Source organism: Onychomys torridus, chromosome 9 (genome assembly GCF_903995425.1).
Source record: "Onychomys torridus chromosome 9, mOncTor1.1, whole genome shotgun sequence".
NCBI classification, from domain to species: domain Eukaryota; kingdom Metazoa; phylum Chordata; class Mammalia; order Rodentia; family Cricetidae; genus Onychomys; species Onychomys torridus.
This window is the reverse complement of record NC_050451.1, coordinates 44,380,428-44,400,574: the sequence shown is the minus strand read 5'-3', so window position 1 is coordinate 44,400,574 and position 20,147 is coordinate 44,380,428. Positions and strand designations below refer to the sequence as shown.

Below are 20,147 nucleotides of genomic sequence, written 5' to 3'. Positions count from 1 at the left end.
TGCTCTCTGGCCTGCACTAAGTAGAGACCTTTGCTTTTGCAGAAGGGGCTGTGGGATGACCCTCCTGAATACCACACAAGTTGTAAGCCCAGGACTTTGCTCCACGGCTCTCATGTGCCTCATCTCAAACCACGCTGTATTGTGTTCACGTATCTTTCTCCCTCACCTGACTCTGGGCTCCAGTCGGACAGTCATCATGTCTGTCACTGTATCTGTCATCCTCTCTACTCCTAGACAGAACATGGCACATAGTAGGTGTGCTTCAAATATGAAATGAATGGAGGTCTCATGGGGGCTTGCACCTTCCTCCTGCACTCTATAACCATGCCAGCACCAAGCAGAAGTCTAGACATGTAGAAAAGACAGCAGAAAGCCAAGGCTCTAAATCAGGAAGCTTAGCCAAGAGTAAGGACTCTGAGCTGGAGGGGGAAGAACCAGGGTTCCAGGTACAAGAAGAAGAGCAGTGAGCTATACCCCCCCAGATGCCCCACCCAACTCACCCCTCAATTCTGGAAAACAAAACAAACAAACAAAACATTGGTTCCATTTTAATTGATTTATTGAAAAATAGAATGAAAATCACTTGAAAGAGCACATGATAAAAATTGTACTTGACAGGAAGAGGGGTTTGAATACAGCCCTGGGTGTGAGAGCTGGCACACTAGGCGACAAGGTGGGAAAGAGGCACAGGTGCAGAAATACAGTACCTGCTAAAAACACTACAGCTAACCGGCCAGCGTCTTGGGCAGTGCCCAGCATTCACTCCTGGGCAGGGTTGACAGCTGGATTGGCTGAAGAACAGCATCCAGGTCGTTTATCTAGGAAAGTTGGGAAATGGCATCAAAGGGAATGGAGGTCCACAATCTGGAAGGATTCTCCTGCTTGAACCTGTTGCCAGAACTCCTGTCACGATGAACTGGAAGTCAGGAAGGTTCATCCGGGTCCCACCTCAGCCACCGCCCAGCTGTGTGACTTTGGACAAGCCATTTCCCCACTTTGGCCCTCCTGCCTCTGCTGTGAAACAAGCTGGATTCAATGGCAACTTCTCTGGCCCCGGCACTCTGCGATGTCCTGTCCTGCACTGGGCTGGAAAACTCCTGCAGGAATGAGCCAGAGTAGCATGGTGCCGCCTTCCTCTGCAGACTGACAGCTCAGCAGTGTGGACATGCAGAGGGGTGAGGAGCGCTCATGTCTACGAGAGGCCCGTGCCCACTTCACTTCGGGATTGCTCACTGCCGGAGTGCCCACTGCGTGGCTGGCTCTAACGGAGCTCTACTCAAAGGCCCGTCAAGAGCGCTGCAGCGGCTCACCACACAGCAGTCCCATGGCGTCTAAGGAGATGGGCACCGTGCAGGCCGGAGACGGCTGTGGGCTTTGGGAGGGGAAGAATAAGAGGTAAAGCTACCCAGAACCTGGCCACGTGTCAAACTACCCATGTCGATGCCCTCCCCTTGAAGCAAAGCTTGGGCACCACTTGACCTAACAGAAGCAGCTTCCAATAGAGGTGCCCCACTTGGCACCGAGGTCCGTGATTTCGGTGAGGTGATCACCGTCACAGCAGGGGTCAGGAATCATCTCCCTTAACTGAAATCAAATGAGGTAGGCCAACTTATCCCCTTCCACCATCCCTTCCCCTTACACAGGTAGGTGCCATCGTCCTGGAGGCACATGAAGGCTAAAACCCTTTCTTGACAGCTGAGAAGGCAAAGGAAGCTGACCGGAGAGCTGCTGCGTGTGTCCCGCACCCCTCACCCCCACCCACCCACTCACACCCCACCCCTGCCACTCCGCTGCCAGCGTGTGTCTGTGCCACTGAAAACTCCAAGGGCAAAGGCTCACCTAGCCCATGGTGTAAGGGGAGGTCCTCACATGAGAGCGAGCGGTGTTACCCACTGCCAGATCCACACTATGAAGCATACCAGGTTTAAGCTATTGGGGGGGAGGGGTGCACACACCAATATACGCCTGCATGTGTATGAAGGGACAAGACGGCACTTGGGGAAGACTGTGAGCCTGGCCTACTTTAGTAAGGAGACTTTCTGCTCCCAAGTGTAAAACTGCCACAGCCCACATATGACAACCTTTGGCGAGGTTTCCAAAAACCCTAAGCTGGGGATGTTTCCATAGGGACATTCATCCCTAGGTCAAGGCGATTCAGCAAAGCTTTTTGAAGCAACTTCTCCACACAAGGCACAACCGAGGGCCCCAAAGAGCTAAGAGCATTTCTTAGAGCAGAGGGGAGCCTAGCAGCAGAAACCCAGACCCCTGGAACAGAGGGGAGCCTAGCAGCAGAAACCCAGACCCCTGGAACAGAGGGGAGCCTAGCAGCAGAAACCCAGACCCCTGGAGCACAGGGCTCCCTGACGGCTCCATCTCACTGCTCCAAGTCGTTGAGGGGCACATTGAGGGACAGGGCTGTGTCGCTGATGGCAAAGCCCTTCATTAGACTGCTAGGATAGACACACCCCAGCTTCTCTGGGGTCGGGAAACCCCACACCCTATAGAGGGATAGGCTCAACCGGTCCCCGATATAGAAGGGACCCACCCATTTGGCACTGCTGCCATTCTTGGGGAGAGACAACAAGAGGACCTGGTCACCCACATTCCACTCCTTCTCCTGGGTCTCCCTCTTGAACCGTCTATTCTCAGCCCTTTCACTTTCTTTTTCTGCCACCCGCCAGTGGAGGTCCAACAGCTCCCGCATCAGCCGCAGCAAGAAAGCATCCATCTTGAGCCCCTCAATGTTTGCACTGCTCATCTCCCACCACAGGGGCTCCCTCAGCCTCACCTCACCCCCAGTCAGGACCTGGTATGGGGTGGCATCTGGGGTGGAGGCCCGAAAGGCCAGGTGCAGTAAGGGAAGGGAGCTTGCCCACTTTTTGCCATGCAGGAAGATGAACTCCTTCAGGGCCCTCTTGAATTCCCAGTAGGCCTCTGAACTCATTAAACAGGGGAACTGGAGAGCCCTACTCAGCGTGGTCACCTGGGCTCCTAGGGCCAGCCCACAGCTCACCAGGACATGCCGGGCAAACTGGGGGCCTTGGGCTGCCTCCAGCCTTATGGGCACACCCCATCTTGCAAACACGTGCTGCAGTAACACCTGGGCCACAGCCATGTGTGTATAGGGCTTCAGAGGGAATGCCTCCACCCACCGGGTATTGGCATCCGCCACAATGAGCACGTGCTTATGACCCTCCTCACTCACGGTGACCGGACCCACCACCTCGATCTGCAGCCTCGACCAGGGAGCCGTTGACCTGAGAGGCCACGGGGACTCAATAACTTTTAACTCCCCACCTGTGAGATTTCGGGGAATGCAAAACAAACAGCTCCTGCAGTGATCCCTCACGTGCTCCTGCATCCCCGGCCACCATCCCAGCAACCGCAACTTCTTATAAGTCTCCTCCGCCCTCTGGTGCCCCCCCAAGGGGATGTCATGCACAGAAAAAATCAGATCCCTCCGAAGTTGCCTTGGGACTACCCAGACCCTGGGATGCTTTTCCCCTTTGAACATAAGCAAGCCACTGTCTTTGTCAAGGCTGAGTGAGTGAAAGGCAGAACTGAACGGCGATGACCCGGGCAATTTCTGCCCTGCCTGCAGCTTGGCAATGATATCGGCCAAGGTGCCGTCACTCAGCTGTAAGGCCAGCAAGTTAGGCTTCCTGCCTTTAGTGTGGGGGGTCACCATTGGCGCTGGCACATCCTTCGGCAAATCCCACCACTGCCCGCCCCCTTGGGCACCCTGCTTGGCCAAATTATCCACTGTCACAGCAAACAGAGAGCCCCGATAAGAGGTTCGGTAGATAAAGGGGAGGGATGAGAAGCCAGAAGCGAGAGACAGAATATAGGAGAGCAAGCTCGGATGAGGTAGCGGAGCCCCATCAGATGAGAGGAAGCCCCGGGCTTTCCAGAGCGGCAGGAGCTCCCAGAGGATGCTGAAGATCCAGTTGCAGTGGGTGAGGAAAACTACCGGCAGGTGGGGCTGGCCAAAGCGCTCTAGGCCACAGGCCACAGCTGCCAGGTGGGCATAGGTGAGTGAATAAGGGGAACAGGAAAAGGTGAGGGAGACCGGGGGGCTGGTGGGAGACAAGATGTAGAGACCAAAGCCAGCACACAGCTCATCGTCACGGTAGAAGCAATAGCCAGATATATGGATGCAGATAAAAGCAGACAGGTCAGTCAAAGGAGGCAGAAGCTGGAAAACTCGAGGCATCGAGGCAGCCGGTGTCAGCAGCTGGTTTTCCCCCAGCAGGCCCTGGAGAAGGGCCAATTCCAGTTCCCTCTTGCCTTTGTCCTGCACCAAGAGAGACCACCGAATCAACCAGGCTTTGGAAACCCTACAGCTTTCCCGCGCCTCATTGTCGACCGTGGTCCGAGAGGCGTAGGAAAGACGCAGAACCACTGGGCTGTCTCCAATGCACCGGGAGAAGTGTTTGAGGGCCCAAGCCACAGCATAGGGGCTGTCCCCCCCTGACTGAGGACCCTCGCTGTCCTCATCAGGGAGGAGAGGTTTCGAGGTATAGGCGATGGGGTGCTTCCTTCCTGAGTGCTCCTGCTGTAGGGTGGCCGTCAGTGACACCTGGCTGACGGTCACTTCCAGGTAGAAGGGCAGATGGGAGTTGGGGGTTAACAGGCAGAGGGCGGACACTAAGGCCCGTTTCAGGGCCAGGAAGGCCTTCTCATGCTCCTGGTTCCACTGCCAGTCTGGCTTCTGCTTGAGGAGGCTGTGCAGGGGGCCCACAAGGACTTCATAGTCAGGAATAGCATCCCGGTGGGAATCCATAAAGCCCATAAAAAAAGACAGTGTGGTAAAGTTGTTAGGGATGGTGAGCTGAGCGAGCTGGGCAAGAACTTGTTGAGAGGGAGCCTTTCCATCCCAGGGGACATCCAGGTAGGGGGAGGATACCACTGGCAAAAGGTCAATGTCTAAAGCCCCCTCAGAGGGGTCATGCGGGCTGAGACACCAGAGGATTTCCTCAGGAAAGGAAAGGCATTCTTCTCCAAACGCCGACACGAGGGAAGAGTCATGGTCATCTTGCTCATCAGGCTTTGATATTTCTGGCTCCTCCACCAGCTCCTCTTCCAGGCTTTCCTCCCTCGTCTCCCTGACCGCTTCCACATTCTGTGGCCCCACCAATGGCTCAGGATCAGCGTCGTCACTCAACTCAGAGATTCTGGCTGAGCTGGGCGGAATGGTCTTCCACACCTTCAGGAAATTGCCGATGTCCATGTCCAACCTATTACCAAAACAAGTAGGAGAGGGGGCAGCCCCAACCCCCACAGATTATCCGTGGGGAAAGCCACATGTGCGGTCACCCCAAAGAAACCCACCTCATTCCTAGGTATCCTCCAGACAAGGCAGCCGCCCATAACTACTTGCTCTCCAGCTTACACGTGCTAGAACTTCAACAAGGATTCTTCTGTGCTCCAAAAGTTTATCGAACCAAAATCTTACTGACTGTGATGGTCAGTTTTAATCGTCAGCTTGGCACCGTCTAGAATCAACTGTGCAGTTCGGGTAGACTGGAGGCATATCTGTGAGGGATTATCTTGATTGCATTGAGGCGAGAAGACCCTCCCACTGTGGGTGGTGTCATCCCCTAGGCAGAGGATCCTAGACTGTGCCAAGTGGACAAAGTGAGCTGAGCACTAGCAAGCACACATCCATTGCTCTCTTCTGACTGCAGACAAGACGTGACCAAGTTCTTCCCAAGCTCCTGCCACTCCCAGTCCCCACAGCATGAGCTGAAACAGCCCTTTCTCCATTAAGTTGCTTTTGTCGGGGTATTGACAAAACTAAATAGACGAAGACCATGAAACACTTAAATTAGATTTAAGTCAACGGCTTGATAAGAGATGACTGGCAGCTTCCACTCTTACCCCAGGATGAACCTTCCAGGGGAAGGTCAACTCTGGAGGGAAAGCCTAGCACACAACGGAGAAACTTTGGCTTCATTTCCACACACTGATGAACTGGGGGGTGGGGACACACTGATGAACTGGGGGGGGTGGAGGGGGGGGAAGGGTGGGGGGAGGTGATCTAGGAAGCACTGCCCTGTCTACAGGTCTCAACCAAGTTCCCCTGAAGGTCTCAGAACACTGGGGGCAGGGGGACAGCAAATGTGGCTCAAAGCGCATAGAAGCCAGAGGATCCGAGATGCTACAAACTAGTTCCGCCAAAATGACCTTGAAAAGGTCACTTGAGCCTCTGATTCCTCATCTATGAAATGAGGAATATGGTCATTTACATCTAACTCAAATTGCAAGGATCAGAGGGGATATGTAATGAACATGACAGCACATGTGTACACACAGCCCTCTTGGACTCAACGAAAGAAAAAAAAATGTTGCTTGCTGTCACACATCACCAGCAGCATAAAGCAAAAACAGTCAAATGGCCCCAGGCAGAGAAGAGATTCTTCTGCATGGAGTGGAAGGCTACCCGGCCGCAACAGTGCACCACACGAATTTGCATGGCGTAGGTCTAAAGACAGCAATAGAAGACTCAGCACAAATGCCAGTTGTGGCAAGGTACATGAAAAGGTGTGTGTGAAATGTTAAAATCATAATGTGAAGAATGGGGTCATAGAAGCATCAAAATGTGGCTGATAGATAAAGATGTAAAATGGTCCAACCACTCTGTTCACTAGTAAGAACTAGATAAATGTTGGCTAACACCAAGAGGAGTTTCTGGTCAGTCCCGGGAATGTCTGGGAGGTAGAGAAGACCTGACAAATTACCTGTTCGGCTTCTTCAGAAACTCATCCAAGGTGGGGCCATCACGGCCCAGGGGGTCATCTGGTACCATGAAGAGATTCCCCGCAAAGGTGAAGGGCAGCAGGCTGGAGCCACAAGAGAAAGGGGCAAGAACGTCAATGAACCCAAGATCCAGCCACACTCTATTGCCTCCACAGGGGCCGAGACCCCACCCCCACCCCCGCCATTTACCAGCAGGTACTGGAGAGCCCTGCCCCAAGGCTCCTCTTCCTGCCCCAGTATCTCTTTCTGCCACGGGCTGCCTGACATCACTGAGAAATGGGGACACAAGTCCCGAGGAATGTCTCACCGATCTTTGATCATCAGTTTCTTGGAATTGTTCACTAGGCTATGAATCTGCTCGTTCGTGACGATGATTCCATCTGTCTCCTCTGCCAGCTTTACCATGAACCTGCGAGGGAAAAGAAAATCACCATCTAGTAACTACCCTCTCACTTTCTGGACCCTCTGGAAAAGGAGCTAGAGCTCCCCAGTGGGTCAGACAAAAACTCTGCCCTCTGCAATCAAGACAAGGCCTACAGCATATCCTCTCTTCCATGTGGCCATCTGGGGTCCCAACATGCCCCAGAAGGTGTACCTGGTTGCACAGACCCTCAAGTGTGTAGACAAGCACACATCCCTCCCATACACACAGGCTCATGCAACACAGAACCCATCCTCTGGTTCACATACATACATAGGTGTTTTCTGCTCCCATTTCTGCATCTGTAAAATGTAGATAAAATACCCATCCCATATTGCTGTAATAATTAAACCGAGGTGATGTTTACGTATCTAATTCAGCACCTAGTGCACAGCACACAATATTCTTCATCAAAACACAATACTCACGGTTATGCCAACGTGTACATCCACATATATACTAACACATAAAATCACGTGGCTTAATAAACAAATCCATTCTCCTGAGGATCACTCTCCTTCTAAGGAGGGCTGTGACCAGGAAAAAGAACTACCCACCTCCTTCTCAGCATTCCGTGGGATTTTCACATGCTGTTCCCCAAGTGCCCAGCAGAGGGCTCTTCTTCCAAAAATCCATTTCCCCTGAAGCCTTTGCCTGGCTGGATTTGGAGGATTTAACAAACTCATCCAGGACTCAGCTCTGGAAGCTTGGGATGCTGGAGCAGCCCTGCCCAGCCCTTCACAGCCTTGAAGGCTGGGTAGATTGTGGGGAACACAGGGAAGAAACAGAACCTCTCCCCATCCAGCATACAAGGTTCCCAAGTGAAGCCAAGTACTGTCGGCTGAGCATCTGGCCTAGGACTATGGCAGGGCCTTGCTTCCCTGCCCCAGTTCGGGCAGGGTCACAGACTCCCCTAGGCACACTAGTTCTACAGCCATGCTAGACAATGAATGCTGAGGGTATGTCAATGTTTAGGCAAACCAGGTCCATCTAACTGCATTTCCAGAGCCCTGTCCAAGGATCCATCTACATGCGGTCACGTACACCGTCTCCCAGCATCTGAGCTTGGGGAGGAAAGATTGAAGGCATTCCTTGAGATATGAACTTTCACCCAAACTGGCACCAAGAAGCCTAGGGTAGCTCTGCCACTTATTTGAAGGATGAGGCTCATCCTATCCAAGGCGATGAGCCTGGGCCCACAGGCCATGGAGGGGGACGGCCAGTTACCTCGGGGAGGCACAGCACCAGAGTCCCAAAGATGTCAGCGACCATGTGCTTGGGAAGAGCCAACCTTCCGCCATCTCATTTGTGTGCCAATACCTCCTCTCGGACATGGCATTTGCCTCCATTTTCCCCTGAGGAGATGAGGAGGGACACCATCCGAGACCACCCTGACCGAGCCCCTCGGAGGGACCTGGGGAATAGCGCACCTGTAATCATAGGTGGTGATCTTCTTGCCATTTTCCAGCTGAGAGGGCGTGATGGAAAGCATCTTGAGTGAGTGGAGCTGCGTCAGAAAGTGGCTCTCTGGGGGGTGACACAACACAGACACAGCAGGAGGGCTAAGTGGGAACAGCCGGGTGGTGGAAGAACAGGGCAGAAAGACAAGGGAGAAAAGAGCCTGGTGGTGCTGGAAGGGCTGGCAGCAGCGGGCATCTCACCTCTCACCCTCCGGGTCTTCTTCAACTGCCAGGTGGGTACAAACACTGTGACCTCTCGGTGTCCTCGATTCCAGAAATACTGCACCGCCATGGCGATGCCCCGACAGGAGAAAAAGTGCTGGAGGCCGTGTCTGTGGGGCGGCGGAAGAGAGGGAACTACTTCCGGAAGGCTGCACCTCACCACTCATCCCTCGCCCCCGGGCCCAAGCAGGTAATATCCCAAGAGTGCCAAAGACGCCAGCAATACCTTCCCCCATCCACTCTCTGCCTTCCCCCTTTCCCAGCTAAGACAAGGTCTCTCTATGAAGTCCTAGTTGTCCTGGATGGAGCTTACTGTGTAGACAAGGCTGGTCTGAACTCAAAGAAATCCTCCTGCCTCTGCCTCCCGAACGCTGGGATTAAATGTAGATACGCCACCACACCTGGCCTGCAGCCCCACTGTGCGCACTCCTTGCCATGCGGTAGCCATTCACTACGTGCCAAGTCCCTCATCTTTCGTTACCCATATGAGGTCAGGGAGGAATACCTGCCCAGCTTCCCCGGCATACCCAGCCCATGGTTACCCACGGCTACTCACACCATGGCCACGCTGCTACCATCGATGACCACTCTCCGCAGCCCTGGATTCCCAGGCTCCCCGGACAAGTTCAACTCGAAGGGTGTGTCCAACGCCTCATGGTACCTCTGGAAGCTGGTCACTGTGCTGTTGGCCTGTGGGTGGTGAGGTGACTGCCTCTGGGCGTCCTCCCAAGCCCCAAGGATGCCTTCCTTCAGGAATTGATGTTTATTTCTGGAGGCCACGGTGCTACTGGCCTGGAGAGTCTGCCTTCCAGCCTTGCCCTGACCCTTTGGCACCGCACCTCTACTCTTCGAAGCCTGGGCCTCACTCAGGAGTTTGGCTACATCCGAGGCCGGTCCTGCAACGGTGGACCCCTTCTGGGCTGCAGACGTTTTAGACACTCCAGCTCCGGAGGCTTTAGAAGCTCCAGGTGCTTTGGTGGTCGACTGTGTTTTGGGAGTCACAGAACCTGCTTTAGCAGCATTCCCAGTTTGAATTTTGGGGGTTTGGGAGCCTGCAGGTGTTTTGACTGAAGGCATTTTCTGAGCTGTAGGAGTCTGGGGAGTTGTGGGTGCCTCAGGAGCTGCTGGTTGGCCTGCTGCTGCTTTGGGAGCTGTGGGTGCCACAGGGGCTGCTGGTTGACTCGCCATTGGTTTTTGTGCTGTGGGTGCCACAGGAGCTGCTGGTTGACCCGCCATTGGTTTTTGGGCTGTGGGCGCCACAGGAGCTGCTGACTTATTTAGGGCTGGAGGCACTTTGGGAGCTGCAGGCAGCCCTTCCTCGGTGGGTGGGTGTTCAACTTTGGACCCTGTTGTTGCCATGGGCATTTCAAGAGTTTCAGACACGGTTGGAGCTTTGGGTACTGATTGGCCTGGCATCCCCGCTTGAGCCACTGGCCTCTCTTGAGGTGTGGGCCCCCTTTGCTCGGTGGGCAGAGCTGAAGAGGGTAACTTTTCTAGGCCTTTACAATCTGACAACACACTTCTTTCAGCGTCCTGCTCGACAGCAGCTTGGGGTATAGATGTCAAAGATGGCCCTGCTTGTGGAAGTCCTGAGCTAACAACCTCTTTGATGGCACAATCCGCTGGCACCACCGATAAACTGACGGCTTCTGTGGAGGTCTCTGGCCTCGGGTTATGCTCTAGGGCTGTCTCCTTTCCTAGCTCCCCGTCTTCTCTACAAGGCTGGTTTTCTATACTGGGGAGAGGAGTCAGCTCTTTCGGTTTCCACTCCAGGTTTAAGGGCAAAGGACTCTGTCCTGGCAGCTTCAGCTGAATGGGGCCCATGGGTCTCTGCCAGAATGGGAAACTGAAGCAAGCCTGGGATAGGAGCCAGGCCAGGTGAAGGGAATGCAGTTCATTGATCTTCCAGAAAGTCGCAGCAATGGTCCCTGGCCACAACGGCCCAAAGGCTGGCCCTGGGGCCCGAGACTTCCAGGATGGACACACGCTCAAGGTTGACACTGATGACGGCAATGGGATTCTATCTTCCATCCTCGGTACCTGCCTTTGCTGCAAGGGGGCTCGTGTGGGATTTGCGGAGTCCTGGCTGCTGATGGCCTGCACAACGGGCCCTTCCTCTTGAGCACTGCTCATATCACCTTGCTTGTTGGAACGGATCCTGGAAAAAGCCCAAGTTTGTTGAAAAGGTGAGAAAGGCAGTTTGGTTCCAAATTACTGTTTCGTTGGGATCATGAGTAGGGACAGGGGTGGAGAAGACCCATTCTCCAGTACTTACTGTACTAGCTGGTATCCTGTCTCCTGCTCAGTGCTCCGGGCTGGGATCAGGGATCCAGCTGCTCCCAAACTAGTTAATCTCTTAGAATTTTCTGAAGCCTGATTCGAGGTTCCTATCTCTAGGAAGGGTCCAGGGCTCTCTCCTATAGTCACCAGGGATGAGCCTTCCTTCTGCTGCTGGGCAGGGAAGATCAGCACCTCTGGGCTAGAGCAGGTACTGGAGATGCCAGAGTGGCTGAGCCACTCAATGATGTCTTCCTTGCCAGCGGCATCTCGAACCAGGCTGAGGAGCAGCTCCTGGACTGCTGGGGGAAGCTGCAGCAGGTCTCCTGAATACTTGTCACCACGGATCCACACCAGGGCCCCAAAAGCCCGGGTCACCTCTGTTTCCCAACCCCCCCGGGGGGTAACCATAGGGGCAGGGCCCCAGCGTAGACGTGCCACCAGCTCCTCCAGCCAGTTCTGTGTCATGGTGAAAGACTCAGTCAGCCCGCCCACCATCAGGGAGCCAGGGGGACCAGGCACCAGGTAAGCCAGAGTACTCCAGCAGAGGCAGTCCAGGAATAAGCCTTGTGCCCCAAGGAAGGCGCAGTGCAGGACTGGTGGATAGCGGACCTCCTTCCACAGCTCTGGGCTGCACAGACCCTTCAGATATTCCTGGGCAGAAAGGAGAAACAAAGGGAGCTATTTGTGAGCGGCTAACCCTAGTCTGTCCTCTGCCCCTCAAAGGCCAACCCCTTGCTAAGCTTATGCCTCCCACACAGCCACCTGCCTCCGCCCCCTCTTCCCAGGGACAGATGACAGAATGAAAGAGACACGGAGGAGGGAAGATCAGAAAAGATCCAAGTGTGGCATCAAGAGACCTCACACTAGCTCAACTTGGCCTTATTTGACGAGGAAGGATTGTAGGAAACGTGCCATCTTCTCGGGACCTATAGCATGGCAAGTTAACCTAGACATGCTTGGGTCCAGGCCCCCCTTGGCACTGTGGAGCTGTGTGGCGCCTTGGGGGAAGGGAGCTACACACCATTAAGTATTCTCATGTGCCGAGAACGTGGGCCACCTCGGGCAAGTTATTAATTCCCTCCTCCCATCCGTGTCTCCTGTCCGTTCCTGCCTCACCAGTCAAGCATCAGTGAGCTCGGGGAGCTTGGCCTGTTCCCATGCTTCCGACCGGTAAGAGCTTGCCCAAGTGCACCCGGCTCTACGGCGGGCAGCATCTGCACTGGATCACAGTCTAAGTCTACCTGACTAAAAGCAGAGCTCTCTGCACCTCTGACAGCTGACGACACTTCCAGGTAACCCTGGGATTCTGGCTTAATCCCCCTCCAGAAGCTCTCAGGCACAACCTGTACCCGTAACCATGGTAACCGCTGCCTGGTGGTGGAGTAGAGGAGTTGCTGGGCCAGTGTCCAGAGGACTATCCCACAGATTCACGTTTCGTCTAACGGGAAGGAAAGCCTCTAGTTCTCTGGCTGACCAGCCCTCGTGTTTGCAGGGAGAGCAGCTGGTTTTGTCTACCTACCAGCCTCATCCCAGGACCTTTGAGAACTCCTTACACACTCTCTTAAAACACTAGCCCGAGTGGACTGAGTTCACTCTCATGTCCTCCCACATCCATGTCCTTAACAATCACCCCTCTTCCTGCCTTCCCTGACCAATACATTCAGTGACAAATTCCCCTCCCACCCAGACACACAACACACACACACACACACACACACACACACACACACACATTTTTAAAATCTCCAGCAGCCATCTTGAAGACCACACTAGCATCTCTGCTCAGGGCAGAGAACTTTTTCTCCTGCTTATCTTGTGTTGACCTCGTTCCCAAGTATGATTTCTTTCAGTAAAACATGATGGACACCCCAACCTCTCCCACTCAAACCTCATCTGATGTCACTACCAAGCAAGAGCAAACGTGACCAGGTGCAGATAACTCTCATCTTAAGAAATGTTCCCCAGCCCATTCGTCCTACATCCCAACTACACAAAAACAATATATAAAGTCAAAGAGGCAAGCTCAGGAAGAAGAAGATTGTGCATGGTTTCTTTAAATGGGGTTGGGGATGCAGGCCTGTGGGTGGAATGCTTATTGCACAGACATGAAGCCCTGCATCAGAGCTCCAGCCCCTTGGGTAACAGAGGATCTTAGAGGTTCACCTGGCAGCCAGTCTGGTCAGTCATTGAGTCCCATGTTCAGTGGAAAACGCTACCTCAACAGGTAGGAGGTGGAAGGGGTGAGAGATGGCTCAACCACTCAGAGCACTTGCTGCTCTTCCAGGGGACCCAGATTCAACTCCCAGCACCCACATCTGACATCTCACAACTGCCCCTAACTCCAGCTCTAGGGGAATCCGACACTTTCTTCTAGCCTTTGAGGACACCATCACACTCACATGGTACACTTTCTCTCTCCTCTCTCTCTCTGTCTATCTCTCTCTCTCTTACACACAAACACACACACACACACACACACACACACACACACACACACACACAGAGCTTAAATAGTTTTTGTTCCATCAATAGTTCACCACATTTATGAAAAGTATAGCAATTGAGATCATTTTTAAAATAGTAAATATGAACAAATATTTCATTTTTATGCCAGGCACATAGATGATCTGATATATTCCTATTTCCATCCTACAAAGAAAATCTCCAGTATCTTCCTTTGTGATGAGAAAGGAAGGTCACGTGTTCAAGCTCACTTACAGGCAGGGATACCCAGCACAGTGACCCCAAAGTCTAGGATCTTACCCATGATGTTACCTACACTGAAAAAGCAAAAACAGATAAGGAAACAGCAGGCATTTACAGTCCAGAAAATGATTTGAACCATCTATAGATAACTGACACAGAAAAATAGGAAAAACATCAAAAAGGAGTTATATGATTTATAAAAATATATGCCTAATGCTCCACAGATCCTTTGTCACTTTGAAATTAAATAAAAACATTAGCACCAAACAATATTATACCAGTCTATGGGTGTCCAGGTGCTTATAACTTCACAGGATTCTCTTTTTTTTTTTTTTTTTTTTTGGTTTCTCCAGACAGGGTTTCTCTGTGTAGTTCTGCCTGGAACTTACTCTGTAGACCAGGCTGGCCCTGAACTCACAGAGATCTGCCTGTCTCTGCCCCCCACACACACAGTGCTAGGATTAAAGGCGTGCGCCGCCGCCGCCGCCGCCGCCCCGGCTCACCTTCCTTCTTGTAAGTCAGTATGCATTCTCTGCCTTCAAGGGCCATCCCAATTTCCATGGAAAAAACTTAGAAAGCTAAGGAAGATGACAGAGCCAAGAAGCTTTGAATTCAAGGAGTGAAGGAAATGAGGAAAACCGGCTGAACTCTTAGAGGAGATCAATCTGAAAACCTATTATTCCAAACACAGACAGACAGACAGACAGACAGACAGACTTCTCTGCCTTCAAAGGGCTTACTTCCATTGCTCTTCTCAGAAACATACTAAGCGATATGGACACAGTAAATAGGACGCTGTTCTTGGTTTTCATGCCTTTTCATCATGTGAACACAGAACACACAAAACTCTGAGACACTTAGACGTGACAACAGCAATGAAGCACCCCCACCAAAAAACAAAAAAAAAAAAGAGTAGGCAATAATCCAGAGTCAGCCAGGGATGGCGGCGCACGCCTTCATCCCAGCACTCGGGAGGCAGAGGCAGGTGGATCTCTGTGAGTTCAAGGCCAGCCTGGTCTACAGAGGGAGATCCAGGACAGTCACCAAAACTACACAGAGAAACCCTGTCTCAAAAAACAAAAAGTGGGGGGGGGGAGAAAGAAGAAAGGTAGGAGGGAGGAAGGGATGGAGAGAGAGAGAGAGTCAACAGAATGCCGCCTGAAGTGAGAAGTAAGCTGAAGCCTCAGAGTCAAAAGGCAAGACTATCTACATGCTGTGTGCGGAACTTGGGGAGTCATGAATGCCAGAAGAGTCCTGAAGGACAAGAAAAGAACTTGAACTTTAAGAAAGAGGACAAAAACTTTGAAATGTAAATTCCTTGTTTAAGGAAAAAAATAGCTTACATTTAAAAAGAGAGATCCGGTGCTCAGTCACAACACATACACGTGGGCCAACATGGAGAAGGAACACAACCCTTATTAGAGCATTTGCCAATTTCTCTGGTGTAAATGTTCTCACGGTGGCTATGATCATCCTTCCGCCAGCTTACGAAGCTCCCAACACTTTAACAATGGGTGTGTGTGAGCCAAATCCAGCACACACCCGACCACAACCAATTTCCACGGTTCTGCACGCTCTGTTCCAGGGACAGGCCAGCTTCCATCTGAGAACTAAGCTGGAGCTCCAGAACACAGACTCCAGAAGCCGCTTTATAGCCACTGTCTGGATTCCCTGCCACCTCCATCCATCTTCTCCAAAAATAAGAGAAGCAAGCACGTCACCTCTCCCGTCTAGCATGCAACGCATTCTCGCAGTTAGTTGCCAAATAACACAGAAGGGACATACAGGCTTCAGCCCTTGGCTCATTTCATCACTGTTCAACTCCCCTTTCCTCTTGTTGACCTCACCTCGAGGAAACGGCTTCCCCGGGTTTGTTTTTCTACCTAGAGTGTGATACACAGCAACACCTCTGATATTTTCTAAATCCTGCCATGCACAAGAACTTAAAAACACGAGTTTAACCGAAAATTTTCTGGAAAGGCAAGCACAAGTAATATAAAAACACACGCGGGCCCTTCTTTAAGTGAGCCTGCATCTTTCTTGACCCCTCTCCCACTCAGACCAAAGCAAATGACCCCACTGCTCCCCCTCCATCACTCCCTAAGCTTCTAATTTCCACAAGTCCTCCAAACCAGTTGACCTAGATATGAAAGACCACTGTCAGAATGCAAAACTCCAGATCCCTACAGCTACAACTCGACTCGGCTACACCACAGCCATATGCAAAACAAGACATCCTCCCATTAGGAAATGCTCACATAGTCCGTGTGGTGGTTTGAATAGGAATTGGGCCCCATAGACTCATCTGTTTAAATGCTTGGACCATAGGAAGTGGCATTATTCGGAGGTATGGCCTTGTTGGAGTAGGTGTGGCCTTTTTGGAGGAAGTGCGCCACTGTGGAGGTGGGCTTTGAGGTCTCATATGCTCAAGCTAGGCCTAGTGTGGCAGTCTCTCAGCTACCTCTCCAGGACCATGACTGCCTGCATGCCGACCTATTTCCTGCCATGATGATAATGGACTTCCCCTCTGAATTGTAAGCCACTCAATTAAAACATGTTTTCCTTTATAAGAGTTGTCATGGTCATGGTGTCACTTCACAGCAATAGAAACGCTAAGACAGCAGGTAATCGAAGTCTCTCACTTTATAAGACATCAACACTGGGAGAAAGACATGATGCTATTTAATACCCAACTTCTGCCCCCTTGTTGTTCTCTACACTTTGCAAAAGTATTTAAACAAGCATCATTTCAGATGGCCCTCACAACTCTCATGTGAGAAGAGTGTTATTACATTGTTTAAAAATGAGGAAAAAGGCTCAAGATGATTAGGCCTAAGCCTCTTTAAAGACCTGGCTCCTCTATCCGGGCCATGGTGTGGTGACAGCATGTCACATCCAAATCTCCTAACTCTTGGAATAAGACTTCATCCTCCCCACATTCCACATTCTCCTGCCCCTAAAATTCTTCCTTCTGTTCACCACCAGTCCAAGAAAGGAAGTTACCCAGAATCTCTGCAAGGTAGCTGGTGGAGAGTGGGGGGATTCCTTTAATCTCAGTACTCAGGAGACAGAGGCAGGTGGATCTCTATGAGTTCAAGGCCAGCCTGGTCTACAGAGCAAGTTCCAGGACAGCCAGGGCTACACAGAGAAACCCTGTCTCGGGGGAAAAAAAGAAAAGAAAGAAAGAATCTCTGCAAACTATGGTCCCACCAGCAGCAATGCTTCTCTCTCCAGGGCAATGAGGGAGGCATGGGGAAGCTGGCGGAGCCACTGGATTAACAGGGCTTGGAGTGAGAGCCTTGGGGTGAGAATCTGCGGCCCAAAGAGGCAGCAGCGTAGGCTGGATGGAGCTGCCAAGCTTGAAGAAGCTGACCTGAGGTTCAGACAAGAAGCACAAAGTGGGGCACCCCAAACAGGGCTACTGGGGGGGGGGAGGCGGTGGGCAGGGGAGGTGGTGGCCCGGTGGCAAAGGGCTTGTGAGTATACACAGACTCTGAGCCCAGCCCCCCATCACAAGGCAGGGGCCTATAAAAGGATGTCCTTAGTCAGTTGCTTGGTTCTCCAAGAAGACTGAGCTGTGGTACTTTACAGTAACAGAAAGATCAAGACTATAAAGAACCCAAAAGCCTCTTGTTACCCTACCCCACCCTCGGCAACTCACGGGCTCCTGCACGTCTGTTCTCTGGACAGACACCGCTCCCCTCCCCCAGCACCTCTGTCAGAACCGGAAAACTGCTGATGCAGCAGCTCCCTGCAAGTGCTGGAGAGAAATTTCCCAGCCTCCCTGTCTGTCGTCTTCCTGCTGGCTGTGGTTTGGGCCGCCCCGACCGACCGAAGCCCTTTCTAACTGGGATATGTGCAAAGCCCCAGCCAAAGACTGAGAGAAGGGAGCCTAGGTCATTCCCACTGGAAAAGATCAGGGAATCTGAGGGAGTGGGGGACCTTGGCTGTGATGGAGGCAGGGGGGAGGAGCCCAAGCAGAGAAGCCAAGGCGAGCACAAGAACTACAAGCTGTGGCCTGGCCTGTCTGATACCCAACCACACAGACCAGGCCCTTCCATCTCAAAAGTCCACAGTCCTCCTCCCAGACTCCCTGGCACCCCAAGGCAGTGCCTTCCAAACAGATGTTCCACCCTGAGCCCCTGTGAGAGGTTGCTGAGTACAGCAAGAATATGGGGCAGGGTCCTGGGTTCTAATCCAACCTCCACCAACCTACTCCTACCTGACTCTGAGGACTTAGGCAGGCCCTCACCCTCTCTGAGCCCAAATGTCTCATCTAGAAAATGCCAACACTACTCTAAAAGTGTCTCTAGGGCCCTCCTCCAGTCCTAGTACCCAGAGAAGCAGTCTAGGATTTAAGCAGACAGAAAGGATGGAGGCCTTCCAGAGTCTTGGGAAGAACAAAGACGTGTGTTACAGAGGCCACAAAAATGCAGGCCCTTAAATGATCCCAAGATGGAAAATCAAGGTTCTGAACACCCGAGGCCTGGCGGGAGAGGGCTCCGGAAAGAGATGTTCGCGAGCAGAGGCTCTCCCAGCACACTTGAAAGGATGGAAGGAACCCTAGAAGGACAGAAGTGACCGGCGAAGGGGCAGACGTGACTTGCAAGAGAGGGGTGGGGCAGAAGAGAAAGAAGAAAGCACAGGGACCGAGCTGGCGCTGCAGGTCTGGAGGGAGGGAGGCCCAGTACCTGCCAGCCAAGCGACAGAACGACAGAACGCAAGCTGAAGATCTCTGTGGACCACTCCCCAGGAGTGAGGGCGAGGAGTTGACTAGAAGGGTTAGGCGGGGACCGAAGAGAAGCTGTTTACCTTGGCTTTGCCCGTGTTCTCCCGAGGCCCCTCCAGCTGCAGCCAGAAGTAGGGGGTGTCGGGGCGGCTCTGGAAGGCATTCACCTTGACCCTGAAGATGCGCTGCACTTGGAGCCGCTGTCGGTGCACCCGAGGCTTTGATTTTGACTGCACCATGAACCATTCCTGCGCTGGGGGTCTACCCCCAGACAAGAGCATGGCTGCCCCTCCTGGCCCTGGAAAGCGTGAGACAAGTGTCACGGATCCCAGCGCCGAGGCCCCCCAGCCACCTAGCCCTGCAGCCTAAGCCACGCCTCCCTTTCCCTGCGGCGCGCCCCCCGCCACCGCCTCCCTGCTGCAGGCTCTGCGACCCACCCGCCAGCGCTCGGCGCCCGCCCTCCCAGCTCCGGCCCTTTCCGCCGCTGCTCAGGAGACGAGCCCTTCCTGCTCGGGGTTGTAGCTAGGGGTGGGACCGGGCGGGATCCCGCCGCCCTCCTCTTCCACCACCACCCCCAGCCCCCACCCCCTTCCCCACCTTCCCCCTGGACGTCGCAGCCAGGCCCCCCGGAATAAACTCGCCTAGGCTGCTGGATGGCTTAAAGGGGCGCTGGAGAGCAAAGGGGCGGGGGAGGCTGGGGAGGAGGGAGAAGGCCAGGCAGGGTCGTGGAAACCACTGCCTTTCACCCAAGTTTTGTGACCAGGGGTCAAAGTTAATTTCCTTCCAATTCCCCTTTCCTGGAAGAGGAAGAAAAGTTGGTCTCTGAGACCCTGTTTTGAGATTTCAAGCAGGATTCTACACACACACACACACATACATACACACACACACACACACACACACACACACCACTCCTTCACACACACACACACACACACATATATATACACACACACATATACACACACACATACACACACACACACACCACTCCTTCACACACACACACACACATATATACACACACACATATACACACACATACACACACACACCACTCCTTCACACACACACACACATATATACACACACACATATACACACACATACACACACACACACCACTCCTTCACACACACACACTCACACCACCCCACTCCTTGGTGGTCTGCACCTGCCTATAGAACCCGGACCTGACCCACCTCTGTGGCAGGAAAGGGTTAAAGGAGAATGGGGTGGAGAGCCCACAGAGGCTAGGGCCTGTAGAAAACTCTGGGCTGGAGACCAAGCAGGAAGTAAAGGGTAAGAGCTCTCTCACCCCCACTCAAGTCTGGGGACTGCCTGGAACTGGCCCACAGCCCAGACCCTGCGGAAGCCCCCCGGGGCTGGAGGGGCAGGGGAGTTAGCTGCCTGAGTTTTCAGGCTTGAGTTGTTTGTGAGAGTCCCTTTTCAACAAGTGTGAGTCAGGTTGTGAGGAGCCAGTGGGAGGCAGGGTCCCCTTCCACCCTTATCCACAGCCAGCCCGTTGGTTTCAGTGGTCCAAGACTAGCCCCTGGCTGGGGACACCTTC

At 52.9% G+C, this 20,147-nt stretch overlaps 1 protein-coding gene across 2 annotated transcripts; it reads right to left on the bottom strand.

The window, feature by feature from the left end:
* Positions 1–544: 544 nt before the first annotated feature.
* On the bottom strand, positions 545–19,193 carry Nynrin (NYN domain and retroviral integrase containing). 2 transcript variants are annotated; one of them, XM_036199218.1, is made up of 9 exons: positions 19,175–19,193; positions 18,661–18,875; positions 11,138–11,793; positions 9,419–11,020; positions 8,842–8,972; positions 8,611–8,707; positions 7,067–7,168; positions 6,741–6,842; positions 545–5,237 (listed from the first exon to the last, which is right to left on the bottom strand). In XM_036199218.1, exons 2-9 carry the CDS (start codon positions 18,856–18,858, stop codon positions 2,375–2,377), a joined length of 5,751 nt encoding a protein of 1,916 aa, XP_036055111.1. In that variant the 5' UTR covers positions 18,859–18,875; positions 19,175–19,193; the 3' UTR covers positions 545–2,374. The 2 variants fall into 2 exon arrangements, with proteins under 2 accessions (XP_036055111.1, XP_036055110.1); XM_036199217.1 differs by lacking the exon at positions 19,175–19,193 and adding an exon at positions 19,015–19,075.
* Positions 19,194–20,147: the final 954 nt, after the last annotated feature.